At 35.7% G+C, this 23,804-nt stretch overlaps 1 protein-coding gene across 1 annotated transcript; it reads left to right on the top strand.

Annotated features, from left to right (window-relative positions):
* Positions 1 to 325: 325 nt before the first annotated feature.
* On the top strand, positions 326 to 23,298 carry itchb (itchy E3 ubiquitin protein ligase b). Its single transcript, XM_067370748.1, has 24 exons — positions 326 to 483; positions 5,129 to 5,219; positions 6,766 to 6,907; positions 7,188 to 7,312; positions 7,601 to 7,735; positions 7,824 to 7,869; positions 8,080 to 8,255; positions 9,588 to 9,783; positions 10,153 to 10,248; positions 10,695 to 10,869; positions 12,686 to 12,755; positions 13,089 to 13,173; positions 13,596 to 13,724; positions 15,924 to 15,996; positions 16,125 to 16,196; positions 16,432 to 16,520; positions 17,359 to 17,518; positions 17,667 to 17,800; positions 18,168 to 18,308; positions 18,529 to 18,649; positions 19,372 to 19,476; positions 19,574 to 19,670; positions 20,748 to 20,820; positions 21,646 to 23,298. The coding sequence occupies exons 2-24, from the start codon at positions 5,150 to 5,152 to the stop codon at positions 21,743 to 21,745; spliced, it is 2,610 nt and encodes an 869-aa protein (XP_067226849.1). The 5' UTR covers positions 326 to 483; positions 5,129 to 5,149; the 3' UTR covers positions 21,746 to 23,298.
* Positions 23,299 to 23,804: the final 506 nt, after the last annotated feature.

Genomic DNA, 23,804 nt, shown 5'->3' with positions numbered 1-23,804 from the left:
TTGCTCACGTGATGTCTCTTACTTTTCTCCGCAATAATCCGTATGAACGAATCACTGTTGTTTATGATTACTATATGAAGCACTTAAATAAGCACTACACATTGCAATCCTTAGTGAATTTTCATATTTGTGACATAAACAGATCTGTGAAATTATTAGGTATAGAAATATTATACTCATTCTCATACAAACATCTGCAATAAAGACCAAACCGTCCTGATTTTTTGAATGCATCAACAGTCTCTCTGAGCCTTCGAGCGCCGCCTGGTGGAATAACGACTGTATGTCTCACATGAAACGGACTTTGGATCGAGTGGAAGGGCGGATTTCAGTACAGCGTCTTTGATGACGTGTTGCCGTGAAGATGGCGGAAGTTCATTCCTGATCTGAGCCGGAGTCGCTTGGTACGGATTCTGTAATAAACTATTTCAGGACGGATCGGTTCGACTTCACGTCCCTCATCTGACCCAGAGACACATTCGGGTAAGACACGGACATCTGATCGAGGCTGTGCTGTAGTTTACCGTGTATCTATGTGCGTTGCGTTACAGTGACACTGAGTCGTGTTGACAGGTTAACTAATCACTTTGACTATTTAAATCTTATATAAATAGCTCAGATCTGACAATGAGAGTCAGGGGGAATCAACAAGGTGCCTGAATATGTATCTGTGGGTTTGTTGTTCACTGGTCATGTTCGGGTCATGTATGAACACATGTGTTATGTTAATACCCCCATGTCAGATGTACAGCTTTGAGTTTGTTGTTGGTTTTGGTTTCAGCTGATTTGATGATTTAAATATTTCCTAGCGAAACAGGTTTGTCCTGAAGCTGCTCACCTGTCCACCATTATCATTTGCTAAAAATACCGCGGTATTATTTTTCTAAAAAACTTCCTAGTTACTACCGTTTTGTTATTTGTGATTGAACTGTCATGCAAAACAGAATGGTAATTCTTTGATATACACCATGTTATTAAAATGACCATGGTAATTACATGGTATTACAAGTGCTTCCTAGATGAAGGAGTTTTAAATCTTTAATATAAAAAGATTAAATTCAAAAGGCAGCATATTTTCCTAAATATGAATAATACCGTGAAAAAAATTATATTATAAATGTGTAAAACACATGTTTTCATTATAGTAATTTTTAATGAAATTTTTATAAAACGTATTAATTGATTATTTATTAATATTTATTTTTTAATCAGTTTATTTAGTTATTTAGTCATTTTTACATATTTGCACTACTTTTCTTATGTTTAGTTATTTATTTTAATATTTGTTATTTTAATAAATGTATTTTAATGTATTAAACTATTATTTAAATAAATAATTAGTTAATGGATTAAGTTATAAGAACTAACAATAAGCAATATATTCTTACAAAATGTATTAACTTTTGTTAATGTTTTATGTACATTTTCGCGTTCATATTTACAATGCATTAACTAATGTTAAGATACAACTTTTTCATCCTAAATTTCAAAAGGCAGCTACATATTTTCATCTATAAAGACTATAATACAGTGAATTTAAAAAAAAAAAAAAAATTATCAGTGTGTAAAACGTAGTTTCTATTACATTATCATTACAGCTTTACTTGTTGGTGTGTTAGCTTTTTTTCTGAAATTGTTTTCATAAAATGTATTTATTATTAATTTAGATTTTATATATTTTTTAATCAAATTATTAAGTTTATTTATTTTACATATTTGCACTACTTATATTTAGGGTTAGCGTTATTTATTTGAATGCAATTTTAATCAATTTCTTGTAATGTATTAAATTATTTTATTTAAATAAATAAATAATTAGTTAATGCAAATAATTTACAAGAACTAACAATAAGCAATATACTTTTTACAAAATTGATAACTTTCGTTAATTTTTTATATACATTTTCACATTCATGTTCACAATGCATCAACTAATGTTAATAAATACAACTTTTGAGTGTTGAGATTAGCATTTACTAAGATTAATACATGCTGAAGAAGTACTGTTTAGACCTACTAATGTTAACTAATATAGTTACCTGATTATCTTAAAGTGTTATTGGAAAATGTGGCTTTATCGCCCAATTAATCGAGGAAACAATCGACAGATTAATCTATTGCCAAAATGATCAATAGTTTCAGACAGAGATTTGATTATAAAATGCAGTCACAATCAAATATTCCAGACTTTTTATAACAGTATGTTGTGTTTTGATAGATAAATGAGATTCAGTTTGTTTTTCCGATTAAAAAGTGCATTGCTATGCTGTTCCTAGGGTGTTCTTTGTAGTTGCTAGGTGGCAAATTTCTGATATTGCTTGGGTTCTTCTGTGGGTGTTTTGTCTTCACAAACACTCCCGCCTTCTGACAGGTAGCCCCGCCCCCCCCAAAATCACGTCAGAAGTTGACATGTCGGGTCGCGCAAACTAACAGATCGGTATTTTGAGTGTTTTGACTTCTCAGGAAGTCAAACCTACAAATGATTAACCTTGACTGAACATTACAGACAGTGTTGGTGTTGAGAAGGCGACATACAGCACCTTTCAGAGGGAATATCAGACAGGATTAGAGCTTTGTGTTTCCTGTGCAGATTCTCTCGATGTCTGACTGACATTTAGATCATGAATTACCGTGTCTGTCGTAATCTCTAACCTGGAGGTTTAAAAACATGTTGGTGTTTCCTCTGGATTCGGCCCGTCGACTGTTATTGAGGAGCGACACACGATCAGCGATGAATAATTAACCCAGAGATCAGCTCGAGTGAAAGTTTATTCAGATCTCACTCTTGTGCGAGACACACGTGAGCGTCAGTTTGATTGTGGATGACGTCGTGACGTAACCGGAGGAGAAGTTATCGAGCGCCTGTAATCTGGGATCTCTTTACAACAGAAACAGAGAAAGAAAGCGAACAACACTTTCATTGATAGTATATGAAAGCACAATCTATTTTTTCCCCACCTCTCAAAAGATGTTGATGCACTGATTTGTGGATTAAGTTTCATCATTTTGGAATATGGTGAGCTTGATTTGTTTCAGTTCCTCTGTCATGCTGGATATTCCTTGAAAAAATTACATAATTGTTTTACTGTCTCGTGAAAGTCATCCAATCTGACCTAGTTTACTTAGAAACATTTACTGTTTTACTTCTTTGATTAAACGTGACAATAATGATTGTTCTTCTAAATAAAATAATCAATCCTTAAAAAAAAAAAAAAAAAAAAAAAATATATATATATATATAGATAGATAGATAGATAGATAGATAGATAGATAATATTATAATAAGTATACTGAAAAGTATAGTCAAAAGTCTGACAGATCTTTAATAATGTTTTTTTTTTTTAAATGTATACTTTTATTCATTAAGGATGCATTCAGTTTTGAAATTAAATACATTGATAATTTCTGTGTCAAATAAGTGCTGCTCTTTTGAACTTCTTATTCATCAAAGAATCATGAAAACATGTTTCCACAAGAATATGAATCAGCATATCCGTTTTCAACATTCATAATAATCAGAAATGTTTCTTGAGTATCAAATCATCATATTAGAATGATTTCTGAAGGATCATGTGACACTGAAGACTGGAGTAATGATGCTGAAAATTCAGATTTGATCACAGGAATAAATGACATTTTAACATATATTTACATAGAAAACAGTTATTTTAAATTGGAGAAATATTTTACAATGTTTACAGTATTTTTGATCAATGAAATGCAGCTTTTGTGAGCAGAAGAGACTTCTTTACAAAACATTATTCTCCAGTAAATGAAAAGATGTTAAAGGTGCAATATGTAAGATTTTTGCAGTTAAATATCTAAAAACCACTAGGCCAGTGTTACATATTTTGTTCACTTGAGTACTTGCAATATCCCAAATGTTTGCAACTATTTGTAAATTGTGAGAAAATTGCAATTTTAACCAAGGCTCCGGGACGTGTGAGGAGTCACCTGTCAATTGCGTCATACCCGCGTTACCCTCGGTTTCCGCTTTTATTTTGTATAAACCATGGAAACACCAAAGACGCTTTAATATTTACATGTTTTAATAGACAAGGGAACAACTGTTTTGATATATTTATAAACAGAAAACTAATTATTGTTAAATAGCTCAACACGTTTAGTCTTATTGTTTAAATCTAATTTTCTTGATTTTTTTGCGAGTCTCATGCTTTACCATGCCTCAGAGAAAAACACTATTTCGTCAAGTAGCTAACATAGCATAATCAGATGCAGCTTTATTTTTAGTAACAGTAATACAGCATTACATCATACAATACATTTTTAAATTAATTGCATGTCATTTATCAACACAATCATCCAGCATTTAATATGATATTGTAAAATCAATCTATCTTACTGCAGTGTGTAACAGTGTCTCACAGCAGCCGCCGAGCGAACGCACAGAGTAACGTTATAACATAATTTTCAACACTCTCAAATGTATCTAATATGATAAACAGAGCTGCGTTACCTCATACTCATGACCGGAAAAGTGACAGCGGCGCCGGCGACTGTGACATAATAAAAGTCCCGCTGCTCGTGAGGCGTGTGTTGATCAATCGCTCCAGCTCTTCGTTCAGCTCCAACAACACTCGCTCCTGCTCTGCTTCATACTACAGTAATGTTAAAAATCGCATCCATGAACATGATTTCTTCCCGAGTCCTATCCCAATTCTTTTCCACTGTCCGTTGAGGTGGAGACCACATGTCCCAAGATTCCACGCTCAAACTTGGCATCATCAAACTACGCCTTTGTTTTGAATAGGCCTCTAGCGGACATAAAATCTTACATATTGCACCTTTAAGGTGTCTTTTGAAGTTACATTTTATTAGGGCTATTAATTTCTACATATTGCATACCAAAATCTGTCGTAGAATAAGATTCATGCCATCCGATCTTTGAAAGACACTTGTTAATAAATTGCAGAAGTGTATATTGCTATGTCTGACACTTTATACCCACCCAATCACGTTTGAAAGATGCACAGATGTGTGTGTTCCTTGTCCAGAATCAAATCAATGTTCATTATTAATATCTGTGTGTGTGTATCTGTGTGTGTGTGTCTGTGTGTGTGTGTGTGTGTGTGTGTGTGTGTGTGTGTGTGTGTTGCTGTGTTTGCAGGTCTCAGCGTAGCTCTATGTCATGGCCTGCAGTGTCGCTAAAGCAGGTCCTGCTAATGGCTTCCCTATGAAAGCACAGCTGCAGATCACGGGTATGTTTGCATGTTTCCAACTGTGATTTATCTGATGGGACATTCTTCCTCATGACTGTTTTAATATATGCTAATATTTTGCTTCTAACAGTGGTGCACAGATCACAGTTTCCCCTCTCTGTCTCTGCTATCTCTACTATCTCTAATAAAAGCCCAAATTGTTTCACTTTAAATCATTGGGGATCTCCAAACTCAGGAAACTATCTTCAGGAAATGTGCATGTTGTTTGTGCTTGACTGTCATTAATAAGTTAATGTAGCCAATACAAAAAAAAATGCTACTTTCTATATAATATAGAAAGTTAATAAACTTCTTAATAGTTTAAATAAGTTTTCTTTCTGCGGCTTTGCTGAATTGCATAAAACACTAAACTACTCAACAATATTAATTGGATGATGATTGGCAGACCAACTTTGACCAAACAAAAAAAAAAAACTTCATCTTAATTTCAAACATGTTTGTTTCAGTTAGCACAAAAATGTCTTGAAATTTTGCTCATATAGTGATCATAATATATTCAGTGCTTCTGAATAATTTTACATTTTGTGAAATTACTTGTCATTATCAGAGTTTATTTAAATGATCAATTTATGAGCCATTTTTATTATTTAAAAATGTTTTATAATAAGATTTTAATGAAAGTTTTTTTTAAAGGGCTATAACATATTAAACATTTTGTGTTTAAAAACCATTTGATAAAAGGTTCTGCTATTTAGTAATTTATCACATTAAAGCAAAAAAAGTCACATTTTCACTTTTATAACAAAATGCAAATTTATGCATATTTTTTGCATATTATTTTTAAGAGGTACAGAGACCCGTAATTTTACATTTAGCCTGTAAAATAAATGAATGGTAATTAATGGTAACTAAATTAAAATGTTTTATTATAAAAAAATATTATTTATATTATTTATATTATTTTTTTCCACAGTTTCCGTGGAGTACATCACTTTTGTAATAATATGCAAATTTATGCATGTTTTCTGTACCTTATTTGTAAAAGTTACAGAGACATGTAATTTTAAATTTAGCCTTGAAAATGAATTCATTATTATTGGAATTTGTATTAGCAATTTATGAGACTTTAATATTTAAAAAATTATATTTAAATATATATTTGTATTTTATAATATATTTTTTTCATATATATATATATATATATATATATATATATATATATATATATATATATATAAGGACTATAAGCATGTTTATTCACATGCATGCTTTATTAAAAATATTATTTTAAATGTTTGAATTAATTTATAGTTATAGTTTATAAAATAAAAATGTTTTATTAAAATAAGATTTATTATTTTTTCCACATTTTCTGTGGAGTCTGCTTCACTTTTGTAATAATATGCAAATTTGTGCATATTTTATGCACAATATTTTTAAATGCAATGTGTTTTCAACATATTAATTTATTCCCTCGTACTTCCTCCTCAATAACGGCTGCTTTTCTAATGTTTTGGGTCACTTGCGTTTACAGAAATCCATCAGAAATCATGTTGTTTTGACCATGTGTTCTTCCTGTTTGCAGTGATCTCTGCCAAACTCAAGGACAACAAGAAGAACTGGTTCGGCCCGAGTCCGTACGTGGAGGTGTGTGTGGACGGCCAGTCCAAAAAGACGGAGAAATGCACCAACACACACTCGCCCAAATGGAAGCAGTCGCTCACTGTGTGAGTGTGATTTGATTTAGTACCACTGCTAACGAGCATTTGTATGTAGCAAACACAGGCTTCACCGGCACATTGTCATGTGACTCAATTCTCTAGTAATGCTTTTATCCTCCCGACATGAAGTGATTGTTAAGAATGACGTCAGAACAGACTATAGACTCCATTATTAGTGGTGTTTGCCAAGTGCAGTTGTGTGACTGTTGTGTTAAAGTTGAGTGTTTTCTTCCTCTCTAGATCTGCTTTCCAGGTTTATAATGTCTGTGTTGTGTTTGTCCATCAGGATCGTCACTCCATTCAGCAAACTGATCTTCCGTGTTTGGAGTCACCAGACGCTGAAGTCGGACGTTCTGTTGGGCATGGCCACCCTCGATGTCAGCGAGACGCTCAAGTCACATGACATGAAGAGTGAGTTTCTATGCTCTGCCCCCAGAGCCACATTAACCACATTAAGGAGTGCAGTGATCTATCAGCAGCCTGAGATCGAGTACTAGATGCTTATTCTGTCTTATTTTAAAAGGAAATGAAAATCACTGAACCTACATGAATTCTCCCTCCATTTTCTTTAGCTAAAGTCATCATTTTTTGTTGTCAGAAGACTGTTTTTCATATATTCATGATTACCAGCTCGGACAGGATTTATATTATTGGACAGATAAGTATGTGATTTATATTGATTTTTGTTGTTTCGTTCAGTCTGTGAGGTTGTGCAGACGCTGCAGCTGTGCGCAGACAGAGATCAGACCGATAACATTGGCGATCTGTCCGTGTGTTTGGACGGTCTACAGGTGGATCCCGAAACGTTTCAGTTGGCCGAGGCCAACAGCCAGAGTCAGTCACTCTTATTTGTTTGTATAACAATGCTATTTTAAGATGTTACACTGAAAAGACCGCAAATTACTCTTGTTATTTTTTCCAGGTTCTTTAAATGGCGAGTTGGAGCTTAATGAAGACTCCAGCAGAAGGTATTTCATATCAGTCATTAATTAACAGAAGTGTAAATGAAGAACTGGTCGTCTGTATACTGTTTATTGTTGTTAGTGTGCTGATGGCAGTTTAATTGTACCAAAAATCATGAATGGAACCTGTGATTGGTTGAGGAGCATCACATGTCTGTAATCATACATGGTTTCGGATTTCCCCTGCTGATCTCCGGTGTCTCTCTCTCTCTGCAGTAGCAGGGATCCGTCCCCAACGGTCTCAGAGGGTATGGATCGGCCGTCTGCTCCTAACGGCCGTGTGAATGGAATGGACTCTCCCTCAGGGTCAGCCAGAGGGTCACGAAGCCAGAGACCGCCACGACCCTCGCGACCTCCCCCACCAACCCCACGCAGACCCACATCTTCCCCAGGTGAGACCGTCTGCTCATACACATTTAGGGCCTAAAACTAGATTTTTGCCACACCAGCCAATGGGCGGTCACTTAAGAAAATGTACCGGCCATAAAACCGTTTTTGAAAAAGCACAGTAAAATTTTAGATAACAGTGAAAATTAATAATTTTCAAGCACAGAATTTTAAGTAATCAAATGTAATATTGAATGCTTTTTCTTTGTCTTTTGTTCGGTGATTGACACGGACAGCAGCAGGTTTATTAGGCTGCTGTCACTTTAAGAGCTGCACGGATCCAATATACTGATACGCATGCGCTTTCTTTCTCAACTGTTTATGTTCAAGACATAACTGACTGTGTTTATGAGGATACTCTTCAATACAGGCATTTTTCAAGTGCAAGAAGACGTGAAAGAGAGTTTAATTCAGTATTCACGTGCCGTCTTGGGATGTGGCTTTCTGGGCTCGCTCTTCAGATGTTTGCGCACGGAAACCTTCCCATTTAATTTGGCAAGGCTTAAACTGTCCAAAGCGTCGTTCACATTCATGTTCTCACAAGAACATTGCATTGCTGAAATTCATAAAAATATCAGTCCGACTGGCAATTGACACCGTTTTGTATACTCGCCAACACTGATTTTTACTGGCATTTAGTTCTTGGTTAGTGTTAATTTTAGGACCTGCACGTTTTGTTATGTTGTTTCGATGTTTAATGTTCTCCTTTTGCATGTTAAAATATATTAAAAAATCAAAAACAAAGTCAGAAAAGTCCAAAATATCATCCAGACTGTTTGGCCTGTTAACAAAAGTATGTAATTTCCAAAATCTACCAATAGTTTTGCCAATCAGTAATGCATTTTGTGAATTTTTAGTAAATAGTATGTCAAATAAATGTGCATTTAATTTTATGATTTTTTGCTTTTACATTGTATACGCACTACCGTTTCTTAAAGAAGTCTCTTCTGCTCACCAATGCTGTATTAATTTGATCAAAAATACAGTAAAAATTGTGAAATAGTATTACAATTTAAAATAGATGTTTTCTATGTCAATATATGTTAAAATGTAATTTATTCCTGTGATCAAAGCTGAATTTACAGCATCATTACTCCAGTCTTCAGTGTCACATGATCCTTCAGAAATCATTCTGACATGATGATTTGCTGCTCAAGAAACATTCTGATTATTATCTATGCTTAAAACAGTTGTGCTGCTTCATATTTTGTCTGTGTGTGTTATTGAAAAATTTTTAGCTGACCACTATTGTGAAATGTTTGTTTTTTTATTCCCTCATTGTTTTTGGAAGATAACATTATGAAAATGTTGGTGAAATTCCCCCCTCCTCTTTGCAGCTTCCTCTACTGGATCTTTTCCTGACGGCAGCGATTCGTCTCGTTCAGACACCCCAGTTCGTAATCCCTCTGGGGGAGGAGCCTCAGATTCTAGCCCCGCCCCCACAGTGGAGCAGCCTGGTAGGACGGCTCTCAGTGTAGCCCCCGCCCCCAGCAGGATTCCCAGCATGGTCAACACCGGACCTCTGCCGCCCGGGTATGACTTTCATATGAACCAGAAACAGTTTGGGAGAATCTGCACGAGACGTAACTGCACGTTTGGTTAATAAACAGAAGTGCCGGTTCCTCCTTACATCACTTCCCAAAATACTTGTTTTCCCTTTTATATTAAGTTTATTTTTCTTACCCCATTGGCAGATATTTTTCCTTGTTTTAAGCATAAAGTCACTTAATTTTGATCAATATTTCAGGAAACAAGACATGTCAAGTCATTTTGTTTCTCAAGTAAATGTATCTTAATTTAAGAATGATTAGATATTTGTACTGGAAAACAACAAAAATACTGAGAAATCTTTATATACATATATACTAACTGTAGTGTGTGCGTGTGTGTGTGTGTTTGCAGTTGGGAGCAGCGTGTCGATCAGAACGGCCGTCTGTATTTTGTTGACCATGTGGAAAAGAGGACGACTTGGGAAAGACCGGAGCCTCTGCCAACAGGGTAGGAAACTGAGTAATGGGACACGCCCTTAAAAGAATGCACCATGCATACTTGACGCATGCCTTTAGCATATTTAAACGGTAGTCAGAGCTTGTCTATTTCAGATTGAGTTGCTTAATAGTTCATGATCTGGACTTTTAATAAAGACTTTATGTTTGGACAAATAAAATATTTTAAGAAAATTCAGCCTATATTTTTAGGATCACCTTTTTTTCCACAGCGATTAAGGGATTTGTAAAACTGCATATTTGCCTAAAAATATGCCTGAAAAACAAGTTCACTAATCAACTTATAATTAGGCTGGTTTCACCTGACCCACATTTCTTAGGGTGCGTTCACATAAAACATGCTCTTGGCTACACGAGCAATGATTATATGATATTTAATGTTGTTTAAAATGTTAATGCTTAAATATTTTGGGCCTCAAAAGAGCTTCTCTCTTGTAGCTGGGAGCGGCGTGTGGATCAGATGGGACGGGTGTATTTTGTGGACCACATTACCAGAACCACAACATGGCAGCGGCCCACGATGGAGACGGTGCGCAACTACGAGCAGTGGCAGCACCAGCGCAGTCAGCTGCAGGGAGCCATGCAGCAGTTCAACCAACGGTTCATCATCGGGGTGAGCGACTTAAACACACTGATAGATCTGAAATATGAAGAAGACCTGGTATTAAGATGCGTTTTGGTTGATCGGATCATTCCCGTTTACAACTGGTGTTTTAATCCGTCTCTTTTGTCCATTTTCGACCATTTCTGTCTTGATTTCTTTGAGGGGTGGGGAAATATATGGGTTTTTTCAGATCTTTTGATCTAATGGATTAAATAAGCTTGCGCAATTTACATATGAACGTGACCGGAGATGACGGAAAAACATACAAAGAGCATCAGCTTGCGTTTCTGCTCTGATGAGCCGAAAGACTAGCCAAACGTTGTGTGTTTAATGAGGACTGGTGAGAGAACATTGTGTCTTAAAACTAAACTTGTGTCTTCAGCCAACAAAGTGTAAATCTATTCTGGCTAGGGCTCTTCCCGTAATGTTTACGCATTAGGTTACTAGGCAGATAGCAGATAGTTTTTTGTGGTGTTTTTCAGGAGTTGGGCTAGACCTCTTACTTCCAGTGAGGAGAAATCTCCAAGACATTTTAGACAATACTGTGCTTCCAACTTGGGGAAAACCTTTTTTTTTCCCAGCGTGACTGTGCCTCAGTACACAAAACAAGGTTCATAAAGACATTGTTGTATGTGTTTTGTGTGGAAGAACTTGACTGGCCAGCACAGAGCCTTTGGAATATCCAAACCCCATCCAACACCTTTGGAATAAACTGGAATGTGGATTTTTAGCCTGGTCTTTCATCCAACATCTGTGCTTGACCTTACAAATGCTCTATGGGATTAGCAAAAATTCCTACAGAAACACACTAAAATCTTGTGGAAAGCTTTCCCAGAAGAGTGGAAGCTGTTATAGCTGCAAAAGGGGAACCAACTCCATATTAAAAAAGGACCTCCCCTTATACAACATGTAATATAAGTCTCTGGTGTCCAGAATGTGTCTGTGAAGTTTCAGCTCAAAATCCCCCACAGATCATTTATTATAGCTTGTCAAATTTGCCCTATTTGCGTGTGAGCAAAAACACGCTGTTTTTGTGTGTCCCTTTAAATGCAAATGAACTGCTGCTCCCCGCCCCCTTTCCAGAAGAGGGCGGAGCTTTAACAGCTCAACAACAACAATGCTGGAGAATCTCACGCAGACAAAATGAGGATTGTCAGTGTTGGTGTTCAGCCTTACATTGTTCAAACCGGAGTCGACACTGATGGAGAGACTCAGGAAGAAGTTACAACTTTTAGAATGAAACTGGACGTTTCTGAATGGTTAGTGGATAAATTGATGTAGTTGCTGTGGAGTTGATTCAACTCATCCACTAGCATGTGCCGTCATGTTCATCTTTTGTGTTGAATTGACCCTCGTTTGTGAAGCAGTCCGGCGTAAAATGACGGCATGACAACAACACTCTACTACAACAACTCTTCCTCTTCTCTAAAGCAGCCCAACATGGCCCCGCCCCCTTTGTTGTGGGTTCTCGGGGGCGGGGTTTATGTAAATTTTGGGGTTTGTGATGTCACAACCCAGGAAGAAGCTTGTTGTAGTCCCTACCAGCCGTTTGTTGTAGTCCTTAAACAGTGATTTCTGTTAAAGAAAATATCTCCCTTTGCATTGAACTTTGAGCGTTGTATCTTTGCAGATGTTGTTTATGATCAAACGGCAACATTACACACTAACTAAAGTTAAAAAAGTCAAATCATAATCAAGGAACTCTTTAATGTTGATGTGATGTCAGTCCCTGTTGGTGTAATGGTCAGATGTCCCAATAGTTTTGTCCATATAGTGTATGTATTATGCAGTTAGCCATAATGTTTTCCTTTGTGTTGTTCTGTAGCTGCAGGATCAGGCTTCAGCCACCCAGAATAAGGAGTTTGACCCGCTGGGACCTCTGCCACACGGATGGGGTGAGAGAGCGACAAACTTTCCTTTCATCACCAGGAGAAACCGCTGTGAAAGCCTCTGTAATATGCTGGACTAGCAGCCCCTCTTTATTGTTCTGGTATCATCTGCACCTGCAAAGCAGCACTAAAATTAGCCACTACATCCTTCAGTGTCCCAATTTAACAAATGAGAACCGCTTGCTCCATGCTGCAAACCAGCTGGTGAAAATAGCTCAGAAGCTGAAAATAGCTTTGAATGATTTGTTTGAGGCAAAGTTTGCAAAGGTTTAATCACATCTTTCTTGGCTCCATTATTTCTTACTGTCCTCCTGATATCTCCTTCTGTCTCTCTCTCAGAGAAGAGAACCGACTCTAATGGCAGAGTTTACTTTGTTCATCACCCGACCAGAACGACGCAGTGGGAGGATCCGCGCACTCAAGGGTCAGATCCTCTTTATCTTTTTCCTCTGAATGGTTAATACTCACTAATGAATAGTTAGCCTTATCTAAAGCTATAATCCACAAGAGACTGTCTGTTATTCATATTTACAATGGTGTTTAAAACCCTCCAAAATGCCACAGAGAGACACACTAAAGCACTCTGGACATTTATGACCTTCAATGTAAAATAACTCATCCAACAACTCTTATATCACCAGCTTTAATGCTAAGCTTCAGAAACTTGACTCAGAAGTTTTCTTGTTGATCTGTGAGTTAATCTTCCACAAAATGTGGACATTGTCCTGTAATTTCCGCCAGCGGTGTGAATATGTCCAAAATAATACATTGACTCATTGAGTCATTAAAGCTGTTAAACTGTTGCTTATTAAAGTGTTATCATGGCCCTGTTTTTGTGTTGTGCAGTTTGCTAAATGAGAAGGCACTGCCTGAAGGTTGGGAGATGAGGTTCACGGTCGATGGCATCCCTTACTTCGTAGATCATAACCGGAGAACCACCACTTACATCGACCCACGGACTGGAAAGTCCTCCCTGTAAGTGCAAATCTCCATCAAACCTGCAGAGAAATTTATGAAATTTACATCACACAGTTAGAGGATCTGAGAAGTCATCAGTTTATCACACTGAGCATCTATAATGGCTAGTGCTGGCAAAATTAGCACGTTAATGCATGCAATTATTATTTTTTTTTCAGTTTAACACGTTAAAAATATTTAATGCATTTAACGCAAGCATCCATTTTTCCATCCTAATTTGGCTAGCATTACATTATATGATCACGCTCTTATTCACGTGAATACTTTTAAACCATTCAAGCATCACAAGACATATAACATGCTGTCTGTGAATGTCATGTCTTGTGATACACACGACTCATGTACATAGAAATCGAACCCTTTAAGCCGATTTCGCTTCTCTGTTTGCGATCAGATCATTTTAAGCTGCTAAACTTCGGGAAAGAGGTGATATGCAAACTAGGCTGTATAAAGCAAACCAGCGTCTTGCTAGTAAAGTTTTGATGGATGAGGATTGCAATCAAGGTAAAGATGATTGCAGTGACATAAGAGTCATACAGTTAGCACACGTGAGTTTGTTATATTGATGTGCAAACAAATGGTGTATGTGTGCTCTTGACTAAACACAGCATCATACACATGACAAATCAAAACATGATCCTGTATGTGTGTGGAAACAACGTGAATGTACTGAAATGTGTCTGTGCAACAGTCACATAGTTTCTACACACATTTAGGATAATGTTTTGATTTGTCATCTGTATGATGCTGTGTTTAGTAATTCTGAATGGATCCGTGTACTGTAGTATATGCAGTCAGGTCAAGGCGGTTGCTTGTTTTTTTTTTTTTTTGGCATCTTCATATGGTCCTGTTTAGTATCGCAATTTGACACGTCTAAAATGTAAACGTGCTCTAAACAAGCTCTTTGCTGTTGCCCTATACACATATGTGTATGAATGATATGGACTTCTTGTATCATTTGGTTATTAGGTGTACTTTTGGAGTCTCCAGGTGTCCTTTTTTAGAAAGACACTTTTTCAAAGTTTGCAGAAAATACAGTTTTGTTAGAATCACCCTTCAATCCGATAGTTTACTTTGCTGTATATTGCATGATGACAAAATAAATGTATTAAACTAGATAAATGACGTATGCTTAATTTCACGATCAGTATGCGATAAAAAAATTGAATCTATTGACAGTCCTAGTATAAATCATATACATGTAATTTATGACCTTAAGGCTGGCCTAAGAGATTCATAGTGCCTGTTCATTTGATTTAGCTTAGAGATGCACAATGATCTCTTTGTGCATCATCATAACAGGAAAAACGGGTTTATGTGTGAAACTGCATTCGATTGTTATCTTCCGTGATGAGTCAGCTCAGAGAACGCAAACGCACCTCTCGCTGTCAAGCTGGAGAATGTGTGCGTTGATTAACATAAAGTGTTTTTAAGGATCCTCTACGTCAGAGGAATGTGAGACGTGCTTCTGATGACGCAATATTCTCAGCAAACAAACATCTGTGCTCGCCGTTACCCGTCATGAGCGTCAGAATAAAGGCTCACGGAATATAGATAAGACTTTTATTAGAATTTTTTTCACCATAAGAATGAGTGATTCAGCTGTTCTGGGTTCAGTTCCAGGATGTTTGTGAAGTAACCAGGCAGGTTTAGCAGGCAAAGCAATTTTGCTAAAGTCATTTTCATATTTTGATGTTAAATGAAGACATGATAGAGACAACAAAACACTTTTGTGAATGTGTAATTTTTCACATTACAATAAATGTACTGAAAATTTAATATTCAATACATTTAGACAAATTCAGCAAGTAATTTGTTTCTGATTACTTGTTTACATTTTTTTTTTTTTTTGTGATTTACAGTTTAATTCATTTCTGAAATCCAATTCAAATGGATGACTTCATTGCATGTTTATTTTTGTGTGCAAACCAGTGAGGACTACAGAATAGAAACAGGAAATGTTTTTTCATCTTTCACTGAGTCTTTGTGTCATATCACATTAAATTTACAATGAAGAATCACAACCAGCCTAAAAAAAAAAAATCTTTTTTGCCATGGTGCTGTAGATTTAGTGGTTTGGTGACTGTACAGATCAAGCTAGGACTAGTCCTGAACAAAATATAAAGCCGTTTTTAACAGATATTATCTTTGATTCTCTTTATATAATGAACTATTTCACTCTTTCCTTCCCCTCAGTGAGAACGGTCCTCAAATCACATACGTACGAGACTTCAAAGCCAAAGTTCAGTACTTCAAATTCTGGTGTCAGGTGAGGGTTTCCTTCAGTTCTGCATATTTCATCCAAATGTGTTATTATTGAGTGATAAATACAAAAAAAATTATTTTTGGAAAAAAAATTATAATAATAAAATTTTTGTTTTTAATTTTTCATTATAGCAATTAGCAATGCCACAGCACATAAAGATCACCGTCAGCCGCAAAACGCTGTTTGAAGACTCGTTCCAGCAGGTACTGCAGTCCAAGTTCAAAATAAACCATGGTTATGGGAAAGCCATGCTGCTTTGTAAAACCAGATCACTGACATATCCCAGTGTTAAAAGGTTCTCAGTGGAGCTGTAATCCAGGAGCAGGTTTAACCTGTGACTGTGGAGCATGTACATTTCTTTAAACGCTTCAGGCGTCTGCAGTTTGCAGCTCGAGTCTCTGAGATGTGAAATTACATTGTTCTGGTGTCTGTCTGCAGATCATGAGTTTCAGCGCTCAAGATCTCCGCCGCAGGCTGTGGATCATCTTCCCCGGGGAGGAGGGGCTTGACTATGGAGGCGTGGCAAGGCAGGTTTCATATTTCACTCTTTCTGGAGAAGAAATACCTAATCAAACCATTATGTGCCTGCTGACAAATATTTTGGATATTTTGGCTAGACTATCTGCAGTGAAGTTTTATATATAATATACATATATATAATATATATTTTTTTTATTAGTTAATTAAATTAATCGAATAAATGTAAGTTATTCCTGTGATCAAAGTTGAATTTTCAGCATCATTACTCCAGTCTTCGGTGTCACATGATCCTTTAGAAATTTTTGCAGATTTGCTGCTCAAGAAACATTTCTGATTATTATTATTCAAGTATTTATATCTTTAATACAAGCTGATATGGAGTTGGTGTGGAAAGGAGCATTGTGTTGAGAACGGATATAGAGTAGGGTGTCATCTGCATAGCAATGGAAGTTAAAGCCATGATGATGGATAATATTACCTAATGGAGAAGCATGAAGATGATGAACTGTAAAGGCCCGAGAACAGAACCCTGGGGAACACCGTGTGAGACAGGGGCAGTAGTGGACTTAGCCTGGCAGTTAGAGATGTAATGCTGATGGTCAGACAGGTAGGAAGTGGACCAGTTCCAGAAATACCAAGAGCAGAGAGTTGTGAAATGAGAATACTGTGAGAAATTGTGTCAAAAGCAGAGGAAAGAGCAGCGACAACTTTTTCATGCGGCTTCGAAAGAAACGGAAGATTTGAGATTGGTCTGTAATTGGCCATGTCAGAAGGGTTGAGGGTTTCTTTATGACAGGTGTGACAGCTGCAGTTTTATATAGCATCACTTGTGTGTAGACCTCGTGCAATACTTTAAAAATAATGCTTGTTGTCTGTTTCGTGCAGGGAATGGTTCTTCCTGTTATCCCACGAGGTGTTGAACCCCATGTACTGCCTGTTTGAGTACGCTGGCAAAGACAACTACTGCCTTCAGATAAACCCCGCCTCCTACATCAACCCCGACCACCTCAAATACTTCAAGTTCATTGGACGCTTCATCGCCATGGTAATGTTTTTTTTCCACCATATTTGGTCATTGTCAGATTGTATTCCAAGTGAGGAGATTATTTTTTGTTTGATAACTGGATTTCATAACTGGAATGAAACTATGTGGTGCCAATTTAACTTTTTTTTTTTTTTCCTGATTCCTGTAGGCCTTGTTTCATGGAAAATTCATTGACACAGGCTTCTCGTTGCCGTTCTACAAGCGCATCCTAAACAAGCCCTGGGCTCTGAAAGACCTGGAGTCCATTGACCCGGAGTTCTACAACTCCCTAATCTGGATTAAGTCAGTTTACCTGCTTTACTGTACTCATAAATATTCATTAAGAATAAGTATGATTTAAAGTCTGAATGCGGTGCTATGGAACTTCAATATATAGGCTACCATAGTTCTGACTGATTACCATATTACCAAGGTACTTTTTTTTTATAAATATATACACATTCAATATACACGTTCATATAAATATAATTTTTAGATTATTTACAGACAATCAATAAATACCATCCATTCATACACCCATTCAAATGATCGCCCCAAATCATTGTATATGGATACTTTTGTTAGTGCTATTAGCTATTATGAATTCCTGAGTCTTTTCTTGAACCTGATTCATGAACACCTCTCAAAGTGTATATGTGTGTTGTGTCAGGGATAATAATATCGAGGAGTGTGGTCTGGAGATGTTTTTCTCCGTGGATAAGGAGATCCTGGGTGAGGTGTCTACTCACGAGCTAAAGCCGGACGGCGGGAACATCCAGGTCACAGAGGAGAACAAGGAGGAGTACATCAGGTGCCGCTCTGCCCGTCTCTCAGTTTCACCATTAAATGCTCTTGATGCTAATTAAAGCATAATAAAGCCCCACACTGACACACATAAAGCCCTCTAGATGCTTTAGTACAGCTGATGTTGTTGTTATTATTATTTTATAGGGTTTTATTCTAGATCTGTTCCAAAACGTGTATATATAAAGTTGTTTGTTGGTAGTAAATGTCCTGTTGTGTGTGTTCAGGCTGGTGGCGGAGTGGCGGCTGTCTCGTGGTGTCGAAGAACAAACTCAAGCATTCTTTGAAGGATTTAATGAGGTTCTTCCGCAGCAGTACCTGCAGTATTTCGATGCCAAAGAGCTGGAGGTAAGAGACGCTGATTTAAAATCCCATAAATCCCAGCTGCCTTAACAATAAAATTTAAAGGGGACCTATTACGCCCTCTTTTGGTCTCTACTAGAACAGTTTTTCATGCTTGAATGTTCAAAAACCACATTATTTTCTCCATATTCTCCATTTTTGCAGTTCCTCTCTTCCCAGTCTGTCAGTAACACTCTGTTTAGTTTCTGTCTCTATGAAGTCCCTCCTTCTGAAAAGCACAATGTGCTCTGATTGGTCAGCTGGAGCAGTGTGTTGTGATTGGTCAAGCGCTTCAAGTGTGTTTGGGAAATTTCCCGCCCCTTACCATAACTGACAGTTTCAACACACTACTAACTAACTCAACCAGGCCCCGCCCCTTTATTCTGCATATGAATTATTTTAATAAGGAATATTGTGACGTGTTCGTTCCTAGAAGAAAACTCAAGACTATAATGGAGGCGTTTCAGGGAGTTCAGAAACAGTGACGCTGATATAGAGAATAACTCTCGCTGGAGCAGATATTTTTCATGCTCAAACTGCAAAATTACACACTAAAGAAAGATGAACAGAGAAAAAAGCATAAGAGGTTCTCTTTCAGCATATCATTAAGTCATAAAATTGGATAACAAAATGCAGTGGAATTAAGATATATTTACAGTAAGTGTGCAACTAATTTTCTTTTGCAAGTATTCAGTATTTAACTTTTTTTTTTTTGTATTGTATTGTAGGTGATGTTGTGTGGTATGCAAGAAATAGATCTGAATGACTGGCAGAGAAACACCATCTACAGACATTACACCTCCTCCAGTAAACAGATTTTGTGGTTCTGGCAGGTACTGACACAATTATCTCCTTAAAACAGTGAAGTATTTTAAATTAGAAATCATTTAGTTTGCTCCGAGTTTTAATACAATCTATCTTTCTCTCCAGTTTATTAAAGAGATGGACAATGAGAAGCGCATGAGACTGTTGCAGTTTGTCACTGGTACCTGTCGTCTGCCTGTGGGAGGCTTTGCAGACCTGATGGGTGAGTTATTTTGGATGCACATCTGTTTTTATTTACATAACAACATGAAATAGCATGCTCTATGCATGCATTAACTTCTATAATGTGAGTTACGGCAAGACACTACAGGTGAAAAGGGTAAAAAAAATAAATAAATTTATAGATATAACCCTACTTTCACCAGTCATTACTTAATCACAGTACATGAAGACAGTTGTTTTGTTTTACAAGTTTTCTGAAATGTTATGTTTAAATATGCAAATGATAAAAATATGCACTAATTTGCATACATTTTCAGAAAATAAATCTGAACATTGGATAAAGCCAGGTTCAAAATTCTTGTTTGATTTTGTTGACATATTAGAGTTAAAGGTTTTTACTGAGGGGATTTTGGATATCTCTTTTTATCAATCAGTAAATCAGAAAATACTGTCAACAGCCAGAAAAAATAAGTTTTCACCATATATTTATGAATAAGATGTTGTATAAAACCAGGTGAATGATATATGAATAAACCCCACAGTAAAAACCTTCAGAATATTGATAGGAATAAAACTCTAAAATTTGGTGTATGTAAGTGCTGCTGAAGTGGAGAAAAAAACTTTTAAATATAAGTATTGTAACTGAAATCTACAGACGCAAATACATAAACTTAGGTGTGTATTTTTTGTTTCCACATGTCTAAAATAAAACGCAAGCAAAATAGCCAAACATCTCACAACTGACCAGTGCATTAAGACTGGGTTTTGCCTGTAGTGTCTTTCCTTAAACTGTAAAATAATGTAGGATTGGACCAATCAAACAAGATTTGATTGAATGATGGATGATAGGCTGTTAGTTTAATATTATTTTGTCCTGCCAACATAGCCTTGGTTATTTCAGCAGATAACAAATGTTTCATATTTTGATGAATGGTTATGATAAACATTTATTTGGAATGTAAACCGCATCAGTTCTGTTTTTGGGACATTTTGCAATAGGTCACAAAAAACTGCTCTTGGTCTTAAAAAAAAAAAAAAAAAAAAAAAAAAAAATAGACCTGCATAAAGATATATTTTAGTGTAGAGATTAGTTTGAGTTTTGTTTGTTTGGTCACAGGGAGTAACGGAGCACAGAAGTTCTGCATCGAGAAGGTCGGGAAAGAGAACTGGCTTCCCCGCAGCCACACATGGTACATAACCTCACTTCATCTGAAAAGAGCTGTTCACGTTTCTTATGATGTAATCTGTTATTGAATAGTTTTGTTGTTTAACCTTTATTGTGGTTGATGTTATTATAATTTTAAAATATTTATATATTTTTATAATTATGTATATTTATTTTTATATATTAGTGCTTTATTGTTTATATGGTAACACTTTCAATAAGATTCCATTAGTTAACTTTAATGTATAAACTAATATTAATTTTGTTAATTTTTTTAAGAAAAATACAACTGTTTACTGTTAGTTCATGTTAGCTCAGGTCTATTAAATAATATATAATATATATTATTATTATAAATTATATTATAAAAAAAAACAGATACAACTTTTGATTTGAATAATGTATTAAAATAAAAATAGAATTTTGAAGTGTTTTTCATCGTTAGTTCACATGAACTAATATAGTTAACAAATGAAAACCTTATTGTAAAGTTTTACTATTACATTTAGTTTTATGAATTTAATAATTTTATCTAATTATTTGTTTATTCAATAATTATTATATAAGTTGTTAAATAATTATTGAATGTAATTAGTAGTAAATCTTAAAGTATTTTTATTGACTACTTTATTTTGAAATTAATAAATTGATAACTCATTCCTCATTGTTGAAACTGTTTCATATACTTGTGTAATTCTTTACACATTTGCATTATGTATTCATACTTGTATAGTGCATATAATAATCATCTTAAATACCACTAATAATTATTCAGATTGTAGTGCAGCACATACAGTAGTCAGTGTTGATATCAGACCTGTAAATGTTCCTGCTTTTCTTTCTGCTCCAGTTTCAATCGTCTGGATCTTCCGCCGTACCGGAGCTACGAGCAGCTGAAGGAGAAGCTGATGTTTGCCATTGAGGAGACGGAAGGTTTCGGACAGGAGTGAGATGCTAACACACACACACACACACACTAATTTAACTGAGAGGACAGACCATGACTCGATGATCAGGCACACCGATGCATTATGGGAAAATGGGGGTTTCTGCACTCACCTGTCACTTGGTATTCATTTTTATATTCCCCGTGAGACGAAGAGGGCTTTATGCAAGCGTGTAAGATACGTGACTTTGATGTTTCTACATGTGATTAATCCATCAAGACTTCTGAAGTACGGAGAGCTTTCCTCTACGACTCCAGGTGAAAGACCAGAACGATCGTACTGATTCACGAGAGCTCTGTGAATGTGTGTTTTTATGTTTGCAACCCTATGACGGGTCTCCTCCTCGTGCCTTTTTTCCTCACTGTCATCCAAAACAACTGGGTTGTTAAAGTGTAGCACTCTAAAACAGCAGGAGCGTCAGTCCAGAACCTGATCACTTGTTGCACGACTGACCAAAATATTCATTCAAACTGTCAAGAAATGCCCGTTTTCATCCCAAAATCAAAATCAAAAATTAAAAAAATGTATTTTGCATTGAAATTGGGGACCATTTAGATATTTTGCATTGTGACTTTGATATATAATAAATATTTTTTATTTTATATATAAATATAATAAAAAATATCTTTTTTTTTCTTTTTTTTATTTATATTTCTTGATTTTGTGGTGAAATATGGCCTTGACATTTCTAAAATTATGAAAAAAAAAATTACTAAAAGTTCAAGTGATTCAGAAGTAGAGCCTGAAGTTCTTGCACGTCGCCTTTGGTGCGTTTAATTTCACGCTCTGGTTCTTGAGCACAGATTCACATTACTGAATTATTTCTCTGAAATTGTGTCATTTTTGATGCACAACAGACGTGGCACTGGCCTTGAATCCCTGAAGCGCTAATGTGAGTTTATTTTGGGACTAAAATTGGGAGAGTGCAGTATTTATTACAGGTACACGCGTCAGACTGACAGCGGAGTATCGAGCGCTCTAGTTCTATAGGGCGGTTGCTTTTTAACACATTTCTGGAAGCTCTTTGGCTGTTCAGACTGTAGTTTATTTCATGTTTTATCAATTATTTGAAGTGATACTTGTCTAAACCACTGGAGCACAAAAGCCCCGCTAATAGTGTACAGCTGTGGTTCGGTGCATTGCATTATGGGTAGTAATATCAAGGCTCATATGGATGACTGTTTGAATTTCAGAAAAAGAAAAAAAAAGCAACATCAAATATTTATTTAAACAGTTCTTTTTATCCAAATTACCCTGTTTGAATGAGTATTTAACTAGTGAAATCCCCGGGACGATGGTTTATAAACTGACATGGCTTTCATTTTGACTTTTATTTCCGACTGATCCTTGTAAACCAAACCACTTTAACTCTGTATATGAACTGAATCCTGTACATGTGTGAATACTCTCCTCTCTGTTCTAATGAAAAATTATGATTTTAGTATTAAAGTAGAAGCGACTGCTTTCACTGTCGTTTCAGAGTTTATTTACTAGAGTTGATTTGTATGTATAGTCAAATGTGAAAAGATGTTCAGCAGCAGAATAAAGAATTCTATGGGAAATGTCTTGTTTGGTGTGTTTTTTTTATTTATGAGACCTGGACTCTGTTCGTAATGCGAGAAAAGGAAAAATCCACATGGGATGAGATGTTATTTTAAAAGTTGGAAGTGCTATTAACTCGATACGGCATCTTAAAACACTTATGGCATAAAATCTTACAAAATGATCCACGGACAGCCAATGAAAGACTATCCAGAGACACATTTATTTTCTTTTAAGCTTTATTTTTTATTTTAGTTTCAGTAATTTTATTACTCAAACTTAAAAAAACAAAAATTAGAAATGTTACCTTGGCAAATAACTGAAATAAAATGTATTAATATTTTATAAAAATATATTAATATTCAATTTTTTAGATCTAGATTATTTAATTTTTATTATATAAATAGCAATTATAATATATATATAATAATATATATTTAGAATTAACTTATTTTTTTAATCCTATATATATATATATATATATATATATATATATATTTATTTTTTTTTATAATAAAAA

This window comes from Chanodichthys erythropterus, chromosome 20 (genome assembly GCF_024489055.1).
Source record: "Chanodichthys erythropterus isolate Z2021 chromosome 20, ASM2448905v1, whole genome shotgun sequence".
Lineage (NCBI taxonomy): Eukaryota > Metazoa > Chordata > Actinopteri > Cypriniformes > Xenocyprididae > Chanodichthys > Chanodichthys erythropterus.
The sequence above is the reverse complement of the archived record's forward strand: the minus strand, read 5'-3'. Positions and strand labels throughout refer to the sequence as shown.